The 19,954-nt window shown below is 43.5% G+C and overlaps 2 protein-coding genes across 4 annotated transcripts in view; one reads left to right on the plus strand and one right to left on the minus strand.

The window, feature by feature from the left end:
* The first annotated feature begins 3,507 nt into the window (after positions 1 to 3,507).
* LOC119656802 lies at positions 3,508 to 18,660 on the plus strand. The gene is made up of 9 exons (XM_038063411.1): positions 3,508 to 3,806; positions 3,869 to 3,962; positions 4,018 to 4,220; positions 10,974 to 11,156; positions 11,220 to 11,429; positions 11,496 to 11,672; positions 11,824 to 12,119; positions 12,178 to 12,323; positions 18,232 to 18,660. Exons 1-9 carry the CDS (start codon positions 3,666 to 3,668, stop codon positions 18,546 to 18,548), a joined length of 1,767 nt encoding a protein of 588 aa, XP_037919339.1. The 5' UTR covers positions 3,508 to 3,665; the 3' UTR covers positions 18,549 to 18,660.
* LOC119656803 (putative uncharacterized protein DDB_G0285119) overlaps positions 18,655 to 19,954 on the minus strand; it is a 121,558-nt gene continuing 120,258 nt past the window's right edge. For all 3 annotated transcript variants that reach the window (XM_038063413.1, XM_038063414.1, XM_038063412.1), the window contains one exon: positions 18,655 to 19,937. In XM_038063413.1, coding sequence (XP_037919341.1) covers positions 19,827 to 19,937 — 111 coding nt within the window. In that variant the 3' untranslated portion in view covers positions 18,655 to 19,826. The remainder of the gene's footprint in view (positions 19,938 to 19,954) is intronic.

Below are 19,954 nucleotides of genomic sequence, written 5' to 3' on the forward strand. Positions count from 1 at the left end.
CTCATTCTCGGTAAATTTTCCTTAGTGCGACCAACTCGTCGACCATCTTGGGAAAGTGGGTTCCACTGCGCAGCAATGCAATTGTCTAGGATTCCCTGCATTTTCGTATGAGTACAAATAGCAGATCTGCAGAAACTGCAGAAGCAGTGATAAATCACTTTACGGGGAGATGTCTAGATCAGAGGCTTTACTCCGTTAAAGTGCATTGATGGCCATATCGGTATGTTACAATGACTAACTATATCATCTACAAAAGGCGGAACTTCCCAGGATATGATACGGTTAAGAACTGTCATCAACAATCTTCGCAGGATAATCGAAAAGATTGCGACCACATGTAAGCTTTCACGTGATGCCTTTAAACTGTTCTGAAATCAGCCCACACAGTCAATACAGTTTTTCCGTGAAGCCATTAAAGAAGTCGGACGATTTGATGCCCGGCTGATGAAGCTTACCATTATATCAGCTGATTGCACTATTCATTTCTTCACAGGCAGGTCGACTTGATGCTGAAAAAGATGCCTTCTGGCAACTTCTTGATGCAAAGACCTGCAACGTGCCTGCTGATGACACCCATGACCTTGTACTTATGAATAGATGGTTCATCAAACGATTGTCTTATCTTCCTACATTTTATAGTGGGAATAGTAAAACGCAAATCGACTATATTCTCATAAGGCGCCGACATTTTACCACCGTTACTGATTGCAAAGCCGTTCCCACGAGACCATCGCACCTCAACATCGGCCGTTGATCGCCGTCCTGCGAATTAAGACACCGATAAAACAGCGTGAGGAACGCACCGACTTGCGGCGCATTAAATGGTGGCGATTTCGTGAGAACAAAGAAGAAACGATCTTACTCATACGATTACCAACCATTACGAATGTGGAAGAATCGTGGAACCAAATGAAAGACACGATTCACAAAGCGGCCAATGCAATCCTCGGGGTCTCCAAGCCAGGTAAGCGATTCATCAACCGAGACTCTCGGTTTTAGAATGACGATGTTGAAATGAAGGTCAGTGAAAAGAAACGCCTCTACCACAAATTTCTCAACGATAAAATGCCTGCTAATTGACAAATTTATAAGAATGCCAACCGGGAAGCAAAGAAAGCGGTCGCTGTCACCCGAGTGAACGACTACAAAAATCATTTCGATAAACTGGACACTCGAGATGACGAGAGGGATCTGTATCTACTTGTTTAAAGCCGACACCAAAGCACACAGGATATCGAACACTTCTGTTGCGTTAATGACAAGAATGGAATTTTGCTTACCGACCAGATAGACAGCGCAACTGAAGTGGCGTTCCACAACTGGTGTTGTTTGTGATCGGTGTATCAAGCAAGGTCTCAAATCAAAAATTTAATGCAATGTCCGTCCGCCCTGTCACCCTCTATGGTTCTGAGTTTTGGCCGACTATAAAAAACAACGAACGGCGTCTTGCGGTAATGGAGACGAAGATGTTGCGTTGTACAAGTGGCGTGATACGTTTTAATCAGCAGGTCAAAATAACGGTGGCTTGATACGCTGGATGGGGACAACGTTATACAGACTTGCCTGCGAATTTCAGACTGATCTTCCCTTCTGTTTCTTCACTATTTGAGGTAGGTCGGAAACTTCATTGACATCCCCCGAAGTGGCTAGCAACGAAGCACTTCTGTATAACTTTTCTTCTATGCAGCAGAGTTTCTACTATTCTCATTTCAGAACAAAATCAGTATCGCTCGAGCCCTTCACCCTCTACACCTTTCATAACCACAGACTCCTCCGAATCACTAGCCATTCCTCTCCTTACGCCTTCCTTGGTTGAGTTCCTCATTGGTAACCTTGACCCCAATGTCGGACCTGGCCCCGATGGGCTTCCTAATCTCTTCCTCCTTAACTGTAGAAAACACATTTCCCTCCCCCTGTGTATAATCTACAACAAAAGTCTAGATGAATGCTATTTTCCCCGCCTCTGGAAAGAGGCCCTTATCATTCCTATCCTCAAGAGCGGAGATCCTTCCCTTGCTGTGAACTACCGCCCCATTTCTCTTCTCTCCTCTTGCTCCAAAATCCTAGAAAGATACGTCAACGACTGGTTGACCGCACACTTCGGTCACCTCATTGTCAAAGAGCAGCATGGTTTCGTGAAACATAGATTAACGGCTTCAAATCTTCTGGTCTTTACCAACTTTCTTGCTAAACGCTTGAATTCACGACAGGAGGTACATGCTGTTTATACTGATTTCTCCAAAGCCTTTGACACCGTTGACCATAACATTCTCCTCTCTAAACTTTCATCGCTAGACTTCCCTCCCTCAGTCCTCTCCTGGCTTTCCTCCTATCTCTCATACCGTTCCTGCAAAGTTTCTTTTCATGGTCACTCATATGGTTCCTTCTCTCCTTCCTCTGGTGTTCCCCAAGGCTCTACACTTGGCCCCCTACTCTTCCTGTTTTTTATCAATGACCTCGCCTCCGTCCTCACCTGTCCGTATTTGCTTTACGCAGACGACCTTAAATTGTTTGCCTCTGTTTCGTCTCTATTGGACTGTGCTCTCTTACAATACAACCTTGATAATTTAGCCCGTTGGTGTTCGGTCAACAAGCTAACACTGAATGTCAACAAATGCCACTCGGTGCGCTATTCCCTTAAACCCTCCCCATCATCCTTTTCCTATTCTCTCAGTGGTCAACCCCTTTCACTACTGACCTCCTTCAAAGACCTGGGTGTAATTTTCGACGATAAACTTCGTTTCAATTCCCACTTCGTTGACATCATCAATAGAGCTTCCAAAATGTCTGGTTTTATCCTACGTTCCTCCTCCGACTTTACCTCAATCCAACCCTCCTTAACACTCTTCAATTCCCTTGTCAAAAACATCCTTGAATATTGCTGTGTAGTCTGGTCCCCCTACCGCATTCGTGACGGCTGCGCTCTTGAAGCTGTACAACGCAAATTCACCCGGACCCTCTTTTATAAAAAGAACCTTCCACGGGTTGATTATCCGTCACGACTCCGCACCCTCAATCTCCCCTCCCTACAGCAACGGCTTATCTTTCTTGATATGTGTACTCTTTTCAAACTCTGCAATGGTCTGATGGACTGCTCCGCCAACTCGGATATTACTTTCCGTATCGCCTCGTCTCATAACACACGTAATGCGGCCATTTTTGATGTACCCTTCGCCGAGCTCGAGATTTACTTTCACTCTCCGATTCCGAGGTTTTGCCGGTCCTACAATGCCCTACAGCTTGGTTCCTTTGACTCAATGTCCCTCTCTAGCTTTAAGCGCAAAATATGCCGTTTACTTGCTCCTCCCTCTGAGGACAATATGTAATAAGAAATTTGCTTTCTGTGTATTGCCCTCATTAAATAAATTAAATAAAAAAATCGCTAATAGAAATAATTAAAACGTAGGCGAGACCATTGGGAGCTAATTGTGACAAGACTATAATACCACCCAATAGACAAACAAAGATGCTGCTAGGCTGGAATTTCGGTACTAGTAGGCATTTTTGAGTTATCAAATATAATCAATCATTTCAAATTAATACAATCGATAATAAATCGATCACTCCTTGCATTAAATTTTTAAAATTGGAATTAAGGCACTTTCGGAAGCAAGAAACCAAAACTGATCTCATAAATATTTGAAACTTTATTAAAACTTCTAAAAATGGCTGCCAAGCCATGGGAAGTTATTACATGGAGTCTCGAACATCAACAAACTATTTACCGGGACTGGGGCATAAATTATAGTTTCAAGCAACAATATGAGAACGCTGCAAAGTATTACACCAAATCCTTGGATATAAAGGTAAATTTGCTGTAGTCCTTACCCCCCTTATTAATTCAATCCCCCTTTCTGGTCCTACCTAGGAAAATGATGTCAGAGCGTTGTTGAATCGAAGTTTATGCAAAGATGATGTGGCAAAGTGCGTTAGTGCCTTGGATGATGCCGTGGCTGCACTAGGTGGGTTATCCAAAAGCTGTTTATTTGACTATTGAAAATATGGCTCCCTTTTTAGCACTCAATGACGATAATCATCCGGTAAACCTGCAAGTGTGCGATGCGTTGTATCATATGAACGAATTCGAGCAAACTAAGGTCGAATTATCGAATAAGTCAAGGAAGTTTGTATGGAAACAGGAGAACTATCACGGAATTAAGACAAAGCCAGGAAAGTTTGTGGGTCATAAAGAAAGACCATTTTTGGATCGGCTTGACGTTGTAAGTTAAGTTCAGCGACGGCTTCAAATTTCTTGGTAAATCGGGCTAAATCCTTGGGCAGGGGTTATTTTTTCGAAATCCTCATAGGGGCTAGCGTTATCTGATCCTATGTTAATTTCATTTGTCACCTCACGTCTCTTGGCAGTTAGTTAGTTAGTTAGTTTAGTTAACTGGGGGGAGCCGCAGCGCCGAGCACTCAGGCCATTATTAGGCCCATTGTACTATCCCCATAGTTGCCTATTCAATGGCTTCCCGCCTACGGTGTTCGCAGGCTTTAGCGAATCTGAGAACATTCTCCAGAGGCAGAGAGTGTGCAGATTCTTCATTGAAGAAAACCTTGCCAAGGTGTCTTCGTCTGAGATCTGAGGATGCCGGGCAGCTGCATAAAAAGTGCAGGGCCGTCTCCTCCTCCTCCACTACCCCAATCTTTTCCATATGGTAGTTTAAGGGGCAGTGTGCCGTCAAAAGCCCTACTAGGGTTTTCATGTCCGACTTCTTAAGAGACAACAAAAATGCCGCTCTAGTGGCTCTAGGCTCCTTCACAAGGATTTTCGCTTGCCGGCAAGAGTCCAAATTTTTCCACTCGGTTGCGTGAATCCTTGCAATTTCACTCTTCAGAGTAGACTTGACAGTAGATGGTCGGATTCCAAGAGCTGGTTCTGGCCCCACCATTGTGGATCCAAACCCTCGGCGAGCTAGTCTGTCAGCCTCCTCATTGCCGGCGATGTTAGAGTGCCCCGGCACCCACATCAGGAATGTTTCGTTCAGTCGGCCAAGTTTCAGCAGCACCTGATGACAACTCCACACCAACTTGCTTGATATGTTATTGCCATTTAGCGCTGATAATGCCGCCCGACTGTCGGAACAGATTCGAATGGTGCGACCCCTCCATTTCTGTCGCAGACATTCTTCTGCTGCCAATGAAATGGCATATATCTCCGCCTGGAATATGGTCGTCATTTTTCCGAGAGGTCGGGCCAGTTCTATAATCGGATTCTCCGAGAACACCCCTGCACCTGATCCATCCTCCATGACTGACCCGTCGGTGAAGATTATTAGGTCTGTAATCTGAAAAGACTCATGGCCACTTGTCGACCATTCTTCTCTTTCGGTGATTACGACAGTATATGTCTTTTCAAAGACGAATCTGGAAACCATATGATCGGTCGGCATCAGGGCTACCGGATGTTTTTCAAGGAATTTCCAGATAGACGCATGCCCGTTGGATTGGCCACCTTTCCACGCCCCAATGGTATCGAGCCTATATGCGTCGTTGGCCGCTTTCCGTTTCACCTCCAAGTGAATTGGGGGTAAATTTAGGATAGCTTCAAGTGCCGCAGTCGGCGTAGTACTCATTGCTCCAGTAATACTTAGGCAAACAAGTCTCTGAATCTGCGTTAGCAGCTTCCTGCTGTTAGCAAAGTTCAGTCTTGGCCACCAGACGATGCATGCATACATCAAAATGGGTTTTATTATGGATGTATACATCCAGTGTATCCGTTTAGGTGAAAGTCCCCAGGTCTTACCTATCGCATTCCTACAGCACCGGAGCAATCTGCAGGATTTTTGATATTGTTCCTGGATATGATGCTTCCACGTTAACTTGGAGTCGAAATGTACTCCTAAGTACTTGACTGTTTGTGCCAGCTGGATTTCCGCCCCCGCTAAGGTGGGTAGCGTATAGCTACCCCACCTGACGTTCCTAGTGAACATAACTAGTCCAGTCTTCCTAGCGTTCACCGTGAGTCCATTGCGAAGGCACCAGCTGTGGATTACATGCAGAGTTGCATTCAAGCGGTCACATACTGTGTCCGCAAACTTGCCGGTAATTATTATGGCTAGGTCGTCCGCAAATGCTTGCGCGAAGACTTTTTTGTCCTCCAGGAACCACAGCAGGGTATCCATTACCAAGAGCCATAACAGTGGAGGGAGAACCCCTCCCTGTGGGCAGCCCCTGAGACATCCTGCTTCAATAGACTTCTGGCCGACCGATATGTGGATTTTTCTCCACTCTAGCATGTGAAGATCCAACTGATTAGCAGCGGTTCGATTCCATGCTGTCTTGCCGCATCACAAATTGCCGCGAATGAGGCATAATTGAAGGCACCTTCGATGTCCATGAATGCGCCTAAGGCGTATTCTTTTTCGGACATCGCCTTTTCAATTTTTGCCGTAAGATCATGGAGTGCTGTCTCCGTGGATTTGCCTTTCTGGTAGGCGTGTTGCCTATGGTGAAGTGGCCACTTAGGAATGTGTGTGTCCCTTGTGAACCGATCTACTAGTCTTTCAAGTCTTTTTAGCAGAAAGGACGTTAGGCTGATCGGTCGAAAGCTTTTTGCGTCTGTGTAGGTGGGTTTTCCTGGTTTGGGAATGAACAACACCTTCACATCACGCCATTTAATTGGAATATAAGCGTGTGCTAGGCATGCGCGATATATATTCCGAATATGTAGACCCATGGCATCCATTCCTTCTATTACTAGCGCAAGGATGATGCCATCCGGACCTGCAGACTTGTATCTATGGAACGAGTTAAATGCCCATTTCACTCGCTCCAGTGATACTACTTTGCATGCCAGATTCCAGTCTCTCGGTTGAGGGCTGTATGCACCTGTTGGCCCCGAGATTAGATTTTGGATGCTGCCTGGGAAGTGCACTTCAAGCAAATGATTTGCCGTTTCTTCATCGCTTTCTGTGTACTTCCCATTCTGTAAACGTAAATAACCCAGTTTCTGGCTACGTTCTTTAACCAGAATCCGCTTCAGCTTTGAGGTTGCCTCTAGAGAGTTAGTCTCTTCGCAAAAGCGTCTCCAAGATGATCGTTTGGCCGATCTTATGCTCTTCTTTAGAGCCTTCTGTGCCTCTTTATAGCGATTCCAGCTAGTGCTTGATTCACCATACAGAGCACGATTGAGGAGCATCCTTGTCGTTCTCCTCTGTTTTGCCAAATCCGAGTTCCACCATGGTGTTTTACCCTTCTTTGGCATCTTGAGTGGACAGCTTTCTTCGAAAGCTTCTCTCATGCTAGTTGTGATCATCTGGGTTGTCTTCTCAATTCCAGTAATGGATTTGATGCGCTTCCCAGGGATCGTGATTCGGGCGCTCAATTCTGTTTGATACATTACCCAATCTGTCTTCCTCGGAATCCGAAATGGAGCGGGTGGAGATGGATCCATGCCCATAACGAAATCAATGCGTCTGTGATCCGAGAGTGTGATATCGTTTGATACTCTCCACTCTCCGATCAGAGCCGCGATGTCAGGGGATGCCACCGTGATGTCGATGACCTCTCGCCTGACCACGTCGAAGAAAGTGGGTTCATTACCCACATTTAGGATCTGCAAATCGGTTCCTACTAGATACTCCAATAGTCTCGATCCTCTTGCATTGATGTTCGAACTTCCCCAGCATATATGGTGAGCGTTGACATCACATCCTGCTATTACCCCCATGCGTCTCTTGGCAAGTGAAGTATACAATTATACCCATATCGGTAGGCCTGACGGGAAGGACCGGTCATTTTTGCAAGGCCTGGAATATAAATTTCAGTAGATAAAGGGGATAATAAGGGTTTTCGTGCAATTTTGATGCCGGACCTGGTTTTTCCGCATAATTTTCACCCCGGGTCCAGATTTTCTCTTTACAGTCCTGCATATCGAAAAACTTTGCAGGACTTTCCTGCTAAGTTTTCTTTTTGGTTGGCGTCACTTTTTTTAAAACCTTAGCGAAAATTTAACAATATCACGAAAGAAGCTGGCCGACTGGCCGATTGCAGGAAACTGCAAATATTCGGTTCATATGATGATATTTAAAATATTTAATTTAATGTAAATTATTACCCCATGATAGTAGGTTAGCTTCGAAAAGTAAGGTTCATCAAATTCACCAATCAAATGAAAGAAGCGAATCAGATGATTAATATTTATTTTACAGCGGAGAAGCTTTCAAGGAAGGCACCCTGCAACTACACCGAAATATGATGGAACCCTGGGAGCAGCGTGACCGATTACCACCTGTCATCGATTTCGGTCACTCTGCTTCTAGAGCAGAGGTGAGGCAGCGTCTGATGAGTTACCTCTGCCCTGGACGAAACCGTCAGTCAACTTTTTTTGCATCGTTGGAAGGTGGAAAGGCTCAAAAACTACTGCTGGCTCTTGCCATGCGGTGATGTGAGACTCCTACTTACTAAAACCAAATCCTTCTTCTTCCACTCTCCGCACGGGACTTCTGTAAGCATTGCATCGGGGCTGGATCAGTTCTTAACTGCGGCTCATTACTGTTCTTTCCCCTTCTTGCTTTTTTCGCAGTTCTTCATGCCTTTGCTGTTGATGAATCATTGTGGAATGATACGGTAGGCACAACGGCCAGTTTGTTCCTCGTTCCATCTATTTTGCCATTCTGCGATGGATTCCGGCCGTGTTAGTTGCCGTCGAAGTACAATAGACTCCCCGATTGCATACATTTTGTCGTAGAGACGCCGACCGTCATTCGTCAAGATGGGGATTGTCCCTGTCAGTACATATGCTGCTTCTCCTGATGTTGTACGATAAGCACTGCATACCCGGAGTGCACTTAGTCGATACGCCATTCCTAGTTTTCCGCCGTTTGATTTGTTTTCCAGAACGGTTGCCCAAACTGCTTAGAGTAGCACGGAACTAACTACCCTTGAAATAAACCGACAACGACGTTGTCTTGATCTACCAATGTTCGGTAGTATCCTCGAGATCGTTACAACGTCTCTTTATATGCAGCGCACTTAATGGGTTTTTCAAAGTTGAGCCTTTTGTCAATCATTACGAATATTTAAGCGACTCTTGGGAGTAAATTGTTTGTTACCCAACTTTAATTTTCACGGTTGTGTCCTTCCTTCTTTTGCTGATTAGTGCGAGTTCCGTTCTATGTTGAGCAAATGATAGACCGGACTTTTTCAACCAGGAATTGATCTCCCATATCGCTTCATTTGCGTAGATTTCGATCTCGTCTAACCGTTTTGTAACTACTGTTACCCCCATATCGTCCGCAAAGCCAATGGTTGTCACGCCGTTAGGAAGGCGTACCGTCAGCACTCCATTGTACATAATTAACCTCAGTAAGGACCTAAGACAGACCCCAGTGGTACGCCGCACGTCATTGGGAATAATTTCAGTCCATCGTCCGAGTCGCAATATAATCTTCTTTCTAGAAGAAATACAACAACGATGCGTACAATGTACTTCGGAGCCTGTAGTTTGATTAGAGCCTCTACGATTTTCGTCCACTTTGCAGTGTTGAATGTATTTTTTACAACGAGTGTTGTCACCACTGCGCAGCATTTCTCATCTCGTATTGCAGCGCGAGCCAGGCCAGTCACCATGTTGATTGCATTGACGGTTGATCTCCCCTTACGAAACCCGAATTGCTTGTCGGATACGCCTCCTTCTTTCTCCGTAACAGCGAGCAGCCTGTTGTATAATACTCGTTCAAATAGTTTACCAATGGTATTGATATTGGTCGATGTGAGGAGGGGTCACCCAATGGTTTACCTGGCTTCGGAATAAGTATCGTGGAATTCTCCTTCTCTAAGGCATGCCGTAAAAACTTTGACAAACATACCTGGTGCTGACCTGGCTTCCACTTTCAGGGCGATATTCGGGATTCCATCTGGCCCTGGAGTCTTATTTTCAGCGAATTTCCTTGCTGCATCAAATCATCAAATCAAATTTCCTCTTCTACCACTACAGGAATTTCGTCGGGGTTTACATGGACTTTAGGCAGATTTGTGTTGTTCGCATCCTCTGGGAAGAGAGTGTCCACTATGTTTTGAAGTAATTTCGGACAAGTAATCGGTGGGGAGTGCTTGCCTTTCAGCGATGACATTACAGACCTGTGATCTGTTGTTCCCTTTACATGCAGCAGGTGGCGCCATTTTGTGTTAAGTTTAAGGGAGGGCGATATCAAATAAAAGGGCTCAATTAGTACTTTTCGAAACTGGTTCCATATTTGATATCGGGTAAACATAGGGGAGCGAGGGCGCAAAATATGACCATCAAAAAGTGTAACAGGTCTCATTCTCAGAACCCATCCAACCGAAAAATCTGAAACTTTTCAAGTAGTCAATCAGTTACTTGTGATCGGGACAAAGGCTGCAGAAAAAGAAGAAGAATCAGTTTTTAACAGGAAAGTGGGAAATTGATGCGTGAATGGGACAATCCTTCAAGTTACTTTACGTTTCGGCAGTGATGGTAAAAAGGTATATAGCAAATTCTGACATTTTTACCTGAACGGTAATAAAATGTACGTTTCTGAAAGATTGACGGGCCGCAAAAAAAAAGGGTTTACACTGAGCGGAATCCGAATCTTGGGCATGTTGAATATTGTTCGGTATTTCTTCTCTTGTGACTTGATTTGAATAGTTGCACAAAATCTAACGCAATCATATATTATCAATTAAGATTGAAGTTAAAGTTTAAAAAATGTTAACTCACATTGAAGTGATCCTCACAACATAAACCTGACTCCAAAGAAATTGGATTCCGTCGGACGATGGCGATCCACTTCTTCAGAAAATCTTAATAACATTTCATCGTCCCCCTTGTCATTTCACGCGGGAAATTAATTTTGACGATTTTTTTTTTCCGCCATTAGTGAAAATAAGACGGGGAGTCTATTCTAAACAAATCTAGAAAAGTAGAAATGGCTAATAAGCTTTGATAGTCGTCAGTCGACCAGACGTGCTGTTGCTCCTGTAGTAATATTTTTGTCTTTCAATGCAAGGTTGAACAAAATTTCTTGGACACACTCGGTGAGAATGTTGGTATTTTTCTGAAGAAGCACAGCAAAAAACTTGACAAAATAGTTGAAGAAGTAAACCGGCGTAAGACCAAGGATCCTCGCCCAATGTGGAAGGTTTTAAGAGATGAAGGGAAATGTGATATTCTAAGCGTTCTGTTGGAGGAGGTAAAGCAATAATATTTCGTTGTAGAGTTTGGGATTCTTCTCCAAACCCCGAATACATTCCAGGCAAAGAAACTCCACATCAGAGAACAGGCTCAGCTTAATCAATATTATCGGGTGTTCCTGCAAGTGTATTTTCTGAAAGGATGGATTGATGTATCTTTCTTGAAAGAACTGATGACTGATAAGAGGCTTCTACTACCGCAAACCAAGAAAAGTACTCCATTCCTTGCGGAGTTAACGAAAGCCCAATACGATACTGTTTATGAATTCTTGGTAATACAATGAATTTCTTTTCTCGGTAAAAATCATAATTTCAGCATTATCCATTGGTTATTGTAGAAAATGCTTCAAGCGCGAAGTCCTCTCTATACAAAGCGCTATAAAATGTGTCCGAATCAAAAACTGGCAGCCAAGATAAGGGAAGACCACCTGTATCGTGTTCAATATCAGACTCGGAGAGATATGTTCAATATTTTGGAAAATGTGAAGAAGTTACGAACGCAAGGCAAAGTCAACGTAACTATACACTTTAACCTCTAAAAGACTTACAGATTCCACAAATTTTGATAGAATTTGAAGGGTTGATTTTGTACCTTCAGTTGGGGACAACTCTTTGAAAATATCTAAATATTTTAATGGTAGTTATCTGTTAATATTTCATTTCAAGAAATTGGCCGACTACATCGAAAATGCGATGGGGAGCTATGTTGAGACCAAAACCCTTCGAGTTCTACCACGCAAATTTCAATTCACGAATGATATCTATAACATTTTGGGATTGGCTTACGCAGACCGACTTACAGTTCCATCAAACCTGATGTTGCATCCAGCCGAGGAACGTCTTTTCGTACTAATGAGCATCCCTAAGGAAAAAGATAAGGATCCTGATGTAAAGTACATTTTTGGTGATAAGTCAACCTATCAAGAACCGGACGCTCCTGATTACGTCTATATGGCTTACAAGTGAGGTTGATTAGTTTTGTTGCAGTTGGAGGTGATTTAAATAACCTTCTATTTATAGAAAAAGGACAACAAAACTCGAAAGTCGGCTACCATATGCTAAGTTTCCTATCGAAAAGTGTTATATCTTCCATGAGCTTGCGAAGAATCATATGACCCAGAGTAAATTTGATGAATCGAGGGCTCTGTCGAAAAAGGTTATGGATGGTGGGTTGATTTTGCGTAGAGATTTTAAAACCACAATTCCAATAAATTCAGTAACATGTATCCATCTTTCGCAACAATATCTGTAGTACTCACACTACTAAATGCTAGCTTTAGTTGAAACTTTATGGTTTTGCCCAGAGCAGGGGTAACTTATCGGACGCTGCCTCACTTCTGAGAGCAGTGTGACCGAAGCACAACATGAGTGGGAATTATAACCAGCGTAGTTCGACCTTAGCTTGATCGGAGCTAGATTTTTTGCTTGAGGATTGACAGGTCCTAAGTCCAAAAAAGACCCCCTGAGAAAAAAAAAACTATCTGGGTTCGCAACATCGGCAATTTATGCATGTAAGACCATAGTCGGAAAGAAGGCTTCCCTGGATTCGCTTTGCGGGAATAACATTTTTCAGCATTAACCTTGCACCACTTACGTTTGCCTTTCAGGGTAAGAGATTAAAAATATGCGAATGAGAGTTCGATACTCCCGTCGTATATGAATTTTAAAGATAGCCACCAGAACGGGATTCATCGTCTTAAATACCGGTCTCATTATGGCGTTTCCACATCTTGGTTGCGAGGCCTTTATTCCCGAGCGTGGCCTTTACTATGGAGTAATTAATGCCATCAGTGCAACGGTGGAAGTTATTGGAACATTACACTGCCAGTGACTACTTGCACAAACATCCTTTTTCAGGGTTCTAAAATATGGACTGGCGTTCTCATTATGGATATGTATTGCACGGGCTTAGCAAAGGCAAAACAACAAGTAGCTTTAGGAGTAGCGTCCCGATGTACAATGTAGGTACCTCAGGAAAACGAAGAATTGAACACTTGTGAAGATAGCTCTCTTATTCCTTGGCAGCAATCCTAGGAGAGCAAATCGAAGGGTAATAAGCAAAGCAACTTATCAGAGGCGTGTGACCATAGTTCAGCTCCAACCATTCAACGGGCATTATTGGTTTTCATCATCATCATCAACGGCGCAACAACCGGTCTAAGACTGCTTAATAAAGAACTTCAGACATCCCGGGTTCGCGCCGAGCCTTACCAATTCGTTATCCCTAAAAGCTATCTGGCGCCCTGACCTACGCCATCATTCCATCTCAGGCAAGGTCTGACCTTATAGACTTTCCGAGCTGGATCATCCTCATCCATACGGATTAAGTGACCCGCCCACCGTAACCTATTGAGCCGGATTTTATTCACAACCTGACAGTCACTGCCTCGCTCATAGATTTCGTCGTTATGTAGGCTATGGAATCGTCCACTCTCATGTAGGGGGCCAACAATTCTTCAGAGGATTCTTCTCTCGAACGCGGCCAAGAGTTCGCAATTTTTCTTGGTAAGAACCCAAGTCTCCGTTATCGGTTGTGATTTCCGACCCTAGATAGGAGAAACTATCAACAGTCTCAAAGTTGTAGTCTCCTATCCTTATTCTTCCCGTTTGACCAGTTTGGTTTGATATTGTTGGTTGGTTGGTTTTCGGTGCTGCCACCATATATTTTGTCTTGCCTTCATTGATGTGCACCCCACGATCTCGTGCCGCCTGCTCGATCTGGATGAGGTCAGTTTGTACGTCTCGGGTGATTCTTCCCATGATGTCGATATCGTCAGCATAGGCCAGTAGTTGGGTGGACTTAAAGAGGATCGTACCCCTCGCATTTACCTCAACATCAGAGATCACTTTCTCCAGGGTCAGGTTTAATAGGGGGCATGATAGGGCATCCTCTTGTCGTATACCGTTGTTGATGTCGAATTGTCTTGAGAGTGATCCTGCTGCTTTTATCTGGCCTCGCACATTGGTCAGGATCAGCCTAGTCAGTCTAACCAACTTCGTCAGGATACCGAATTCTCTCATGGCCGTATACAGTTTTATCCTGGTTATGCTACCATAGGCGGCTTTAATGTTGAAGAATAGATGGTGCAACTGATGTCCATAGTCCAACAGTTTTTCCATCGCTTCCCGCAGAGAGCAAATCTGATCTGTTGCTGATTTGCCGGGAGTGAAGCCTCTTTGGTATAGGCCAAAGAATATCTTATAGATAGTACTCAGCAACGTGATACCTCTATATTTGCTGCACTGTATGATATCTGCCTTTTTATGTATGGGATAGATAATGCATCGTTGTCAATCGTCAGGAATTCATTCGCTGTCCTAAATATTGCGCATAAGTTGATGAATCGCTTGGTGTAGTTGGCCGCCTGCATATATAATCAATTCGGCTGAAATTCCATCGGCTCCTGGCGACTTATGATTTTTAAGCCGATGAGTTGCACGGACTGTTTCTTCTATACTTCATGGTGGCAGTTGGAACTTCCCAAGTTTAATTAATTTGGAGCTTAAAGGTCGTCAAATATTTGGTATAACTCATGGTTGTATCTGATTCGCCTCCTCAATTTGTTTTCACGAACTCTCACCCGCGTGGTAAGCATTACTATTACGAGACTTATCATGTATGGTAGAGCCCCGGTGAATCTCCGCTAAGCGGCTCACACACTGTAGCCCCTCCACACTACCACACCCCCAGCTGATACTGGGTTTAAGCGACAAAACTCAACTCCTAGTCCGCCAGTTCTAGGGGCGAAGATCGATCCTCATTCCTTGGTCAGTAATGACTTCGGCTGGAACTCCAAATTGTGAAATCCATTCCCAACAAACGGCCTCGACGGACGATTGTGTGGAAATGTCCGCTAGATCTATTACCTCAGGCCACCGTTTAAGGTCGTGAAAACACAGCAGTTAGCGAAGTTGTGCGCAGAGTCGTGGATGAGTGGTATGGAGTAGCGCTCTGTACAGTCTGAGCATTTAGACATCTGTAATCGGCACATGGTCTCCATTCCCCATTGGGTTTTGGGACCATGTATAGTGGAGAAGACCAGCAATTATTTGAGTATGTCTTTTCAAAGACGAATCTGGAAACCATATGATCGGTCGTCATCAGATCTACCGGATGTTTGTTAAGGAATTTCCAGATAGAAGCATGACCGTGTGCCTTTCCACGCTTCCATGGTATCGAGTCTATATGCGTCATTGGCTGCTTTCCGTTTCATCTCCAAGTGAATGGGGTGTAGATTTAGGATAGCTTCAAGTGCCGCAGTCGGCACATAGCAGTCGGTAGCATATAGCTGCCCCACCTAACGTTCCTAGTGAACATAACTAATCCAGTCTTCCTAACGTTCACCGTGAGTCCATTGTGGAGGCACCAACTGTGGATTTCATGCAGAGTTGCATTCAAGCGATCACACACAGTGTCCGCAAACTTGCCGGTAATTATTACGGCTAGGTCGGCCGCAAATTCTTGCGCTAAGACTTTTTTGTCCTCCAGGAGCCACAGCAGGGTATCCATTACCAAGAGTCATAACAGCGGAAAGACAACCCCTCCCTGTGGGCAGCCCCTAAGACATCCTGCCTTAATAGACTTCTGGCTGACCAATATGTGAATTTTTCTGCATTCTAGCATGTGAAGGATTCAACTGATTAGCAGCGGTTCGATTCCATGCTGTTCTGCCGCATCACAAATTGCTGCGAATGAGGCATAATTGAAGGCACCTTCGGTGTCCATGAATGCGCTTAAAGCGTATTCGTTTTCGGACATCGCCTTTTCAATTTTTGCCGTGAGTTCATGGAGTGCTGTCTCCGTGGATTTGTTTTCCTGGTAGGCGTGTTGCCTATGGTGAAGCGGCTTCTAGTCTTGTTAGTCCTTTTAGTAGGTGGGTTGCGCTGGTTTGGGAATGAATAACACCTTCACATCACGCCAGTTAATTGGAATATAAGCGTATGCTAGGAATGCCGATATATATTCCGAATTTGTAGACCCAGAGCATCCATTCCTTCTATTACTAGCGCAGGAATGATGCCATCCGGACCTGCAGACTTGTGTCTATGGAACGAGCTAAATGCCCATTTTACTCGCTCCAATGATACTACTTTACATGCCAGATTCCAGTCCCTCGGTTGAGGGCAATATGCACCTGTTGGCTCCAAGATTAGATTTTGGATGCTGCCTGGGAAGTGCACTTCAAGCGAATGATTTGCCGTTTCTTCATCGCTTTGTGTACCTCCGTCTTGTAAACGTAAATAACCCAGTTTCTGGTTACGTTATTTAACCAGAATCCGCTTCAGCTTTAAGGTTGCCTCAAGAGAGTTAGTCTCTTTGTAAAAGCGTTTCCATGATGATCGTTTAGCCGATCTTATGCACTTCTTTAGAGCCTTCTGTGCCTCTTTATAGTGATTCCAGTTAGCGTCTAAATCACACATCAGGGCACGATTGAGGAGCATCCTTGTCGCTCTACTCTGTTTTGCCAAATCCGAGTTCCAGCATGGTCTTTTACCCTTCTTTGGCATCTTGAGTATACAGTTTTCTTCGGAGGCTTCTCTCATGCTAGTTGTGATCATCTGGGTTATTTTCTCAATTCCAGCAATGGATCTGATGCGCTTCCTAGGGATCGTGACTCGGGCGCTCAATTCTATTTTATACATCACCCAATCTGTCTTCTGCGGATTCCGAAACGGAGTGGGTGAAGGTGGATCCATTCCCATTACGAAATCAATGCGTCTGTGATCCGAGAGTGTGATATCGTTTGATACTCTCCACTCTCCGACCAGAGCCGCGATGTCAGGGGATGCCACCGTGATGTCGATGACCTCTCGCCTGACCACGTTGAAGAAAGTGGGTTCATTACCCAAATTAAGGATCTGCAAATCGGTTCCTACTAGATGCTCCAGTAGTCTCGATCTTATTGCATTGATGTTGGAACTTGCCCAGCATATGTGGTGATCCTTGACATAACATCCTGTTATTACTCCCATGCCTTTACTTTTGGCATATTGGATAGCTTTGATGTATGTTCCACTGGGAACGTCTTTTGCGTCATAGGGGAAATAGACAGGGCACCATAGCCCTGATGACTTTTTATGGTTAATTTAGCCGATTTGGTGTCGCCATCACATAGTCTGGAAGTCTTTTGAGACTACCATGCAGGAACGAGGTCGATCACTTCCATTGGCACACAACAGGTCAGCATGTTGGAAGTTTAGGCCCCTGACTACCCACGGTTCTTGTATGAGGTATTTAAATGTCTTGCAGCTATTGATCCAACGACTGATAAATACAGTCGCCGCTTTACTATGTTGTAAATTTATTTGGGAAATGTGGTACCTCATCTACGCTTCAGATGAAGATGCCGAGGGCTGCACGTCCCCTTCAATGGTTTTAGCAGCCGACACTTGTTACGTGACGGTCTCTACTTACGTCCACTTGCCTGTAGCCGTAAGTGTATATGGTTGAGGATTTTGCCGCCGCTAGTTTGAGTTGTTGCGGAATCAACTTGTGATTCCGGAGGTCCCCGGTAAGCTAGCCGGGCGACGGGTAGTGCATGCATCTCGTAGATCTTAGCAGTGGTGTTCACTAATACTTCCAAAGGCCCGGAGTCCGCACAGGTCAAGATGGCCTGCGTGTTCTCCAAGAGTCGCTGTAACTACAGCAACTTCAGAAGCTCTACCCTGAACTTGTCTCCGTCCAACTGCTTTATCTCACGCAGCAGTTGGCTTGGGGAATGGTCGCCTAAGGTGAGCTCCGTCAGCGTCAGTTTTGCTGACTCACTTACCGATAGTCGCTTGATGAGGATGCCCTTCAACTCCGTTTAGGAATACTCCTCGATCACGTCGACGACGAATCCAATCGACTTCTGATGATTAAATCGTGTGACGTCTGTAGTGACGCCCGCGAGCTCGAACTTTGCCTGGCGAAACCAGACCTCCGGGTTACACCGTCAGAACGGTTGGCACCCGGACCATCATTTTCGTATCAAACTATATATAAAAGGCATATGTGGTTTCTTCCTCCCCTATTTGAAGGATGGACATAATAATTAAAATCAAATAAAAATATACAAACCTTTATCTTCACAGAAGCCGAAATGTGCCAAAACTATTTATGGAAGTTCCTTGGTGCCCTGGAAATTTGTAAATCCAACATCATGCAGCGGAAGCTAGAACAAGTCAAGCTGAGCCTGCAAGTGGCTGCAGAAGTGGCTAAGAAACTCAATTCTCAGCGGATTAACTACTTCATGGACACATGCATTAAAATGAATCAAATTTGCATTAACATAAAACAAAGTCTTTCGGATGAGTTAATATTCAGCAAAAGAGAAAAGACCAGGATTGCCCCCACGTTGCTCGACGTAAATGGTCCAGAATCGGCCTCTGATTCGATGGATGAAGATTGACTTCTTGTTCGGAATGTGGACGTAGTTGGGTAAATTGTAAATCAGTTGTGCTTTTATCTGTAAATATTTTATTTTATCCAATTTGGGAGTAAAAAAATTTTACAAATTTAAATGATTGAATGATATTTATTTCCGTAATTTTTTTACATTTACATCGGTGTAAGGTTCTGTCGTCTTGAGAGATGAGATTTAGGCTATGCTCTGTTCACTACGAAATGGACGTAATTTCTTAAATTCTCCGTTTTAATTTATGATATCTGCAGGTGGTTGCTGAACGCATTTCTTAGCAATAAGTTAACTTGCTATAAGTCGTTTGGTTGCGCCATTTTTTTGTTACAAACGCATATTCTTTCTTACCCGTCTCTATCGAAGCAAATGCATTATCGCAATCTGCATTGGTTTTCTGGCGGCAAATAACGACTATCTCATTAACTGTTCTTATGATATAACTAAACAGCTCAGAATTCATACTTAAAACATTCTAACGAAGTTCAATAAATACGCTGGGAGAATTGCGGTTGTCTTTTCTTGCGTTATCTACTACAAAGTGCATATGTAGCCTAAAACTTTAAAATCTGCATAAAAACTGCTTAAGTGCTAGATGCGTTTTTTCAATGGAGTCAAAAGCAGAAAAGCGAACTGGAGCACTTAAAAGTAAGGAAATGACAATAAGTATTGATGTAGGAAATCAAATCTAATATCATGGGTGTGTCGGAATTTGAATTTTGAAGTTGTTTTCCAGGATATTATCGTTTATTTAAGATGACTCGGTAATTTATACAGTTGAAGGCGTGCGCCCTAATGACTTCTTGGCAAAACGCATCTGAAATTCATTTTAGTAACCTGATCGCCTTTAAAGTTATAATTGAATGTTTGCAGCAGTTCAAACCCTGCTGGTCTCGCTACTCATACTCTAGAAATCTTAAAGGTAGAGGGTTGCATTCATAAATGTGTCACAAACAATAAACTAATTTACATTTTTTGTGGAAGATTTTTCGTTAAGTAAAATTACAACTATCCGAATCCCGTATCACGTTTCCTTCATAACAACACTTAGTAAAATAATAATTAATAAAATAAATATACATTTGATGTATAGTTTGCATGTGTAAAAAGGGAAATAAAAACAGAAACAGTTGTTAAATATCACAAAAATTAGCAAATAGTTAATTTCATTGATTGCCAGGTAGCTGTAAGTGGTTTATACTTGTCTAATTAATTCTATTAGTAATTAAATTATGAATATGTCAAAATAAAGGACAATCTACAAACGTATTGTTAAAGTTTTGTATGTTTCACTGTGTCCGTCCAATAGTTTTGTATTGTCATTGCTTCCAGAGAATTAAGGAACGAATCGTTATCCAAACTGTACATCTCGTCAGAGTTATCCTGAAAGTGAAAAAAAT

The sequence above is a fragment of the Hermetia illucens genome, chromosome 5 (genome assembly GCF_905115235.1).
Source record: "Hermetia illucens chromosome 5, iHerIll2.2.curated.20191125, whole genome shotgun sequence".
Classification (NCBI taxonomy): Eukaryota; Metazoa; Arthropoda; class Insecta; order Diptera; family Stratiomyidae; genus Hermetia; species Hermetia illucens.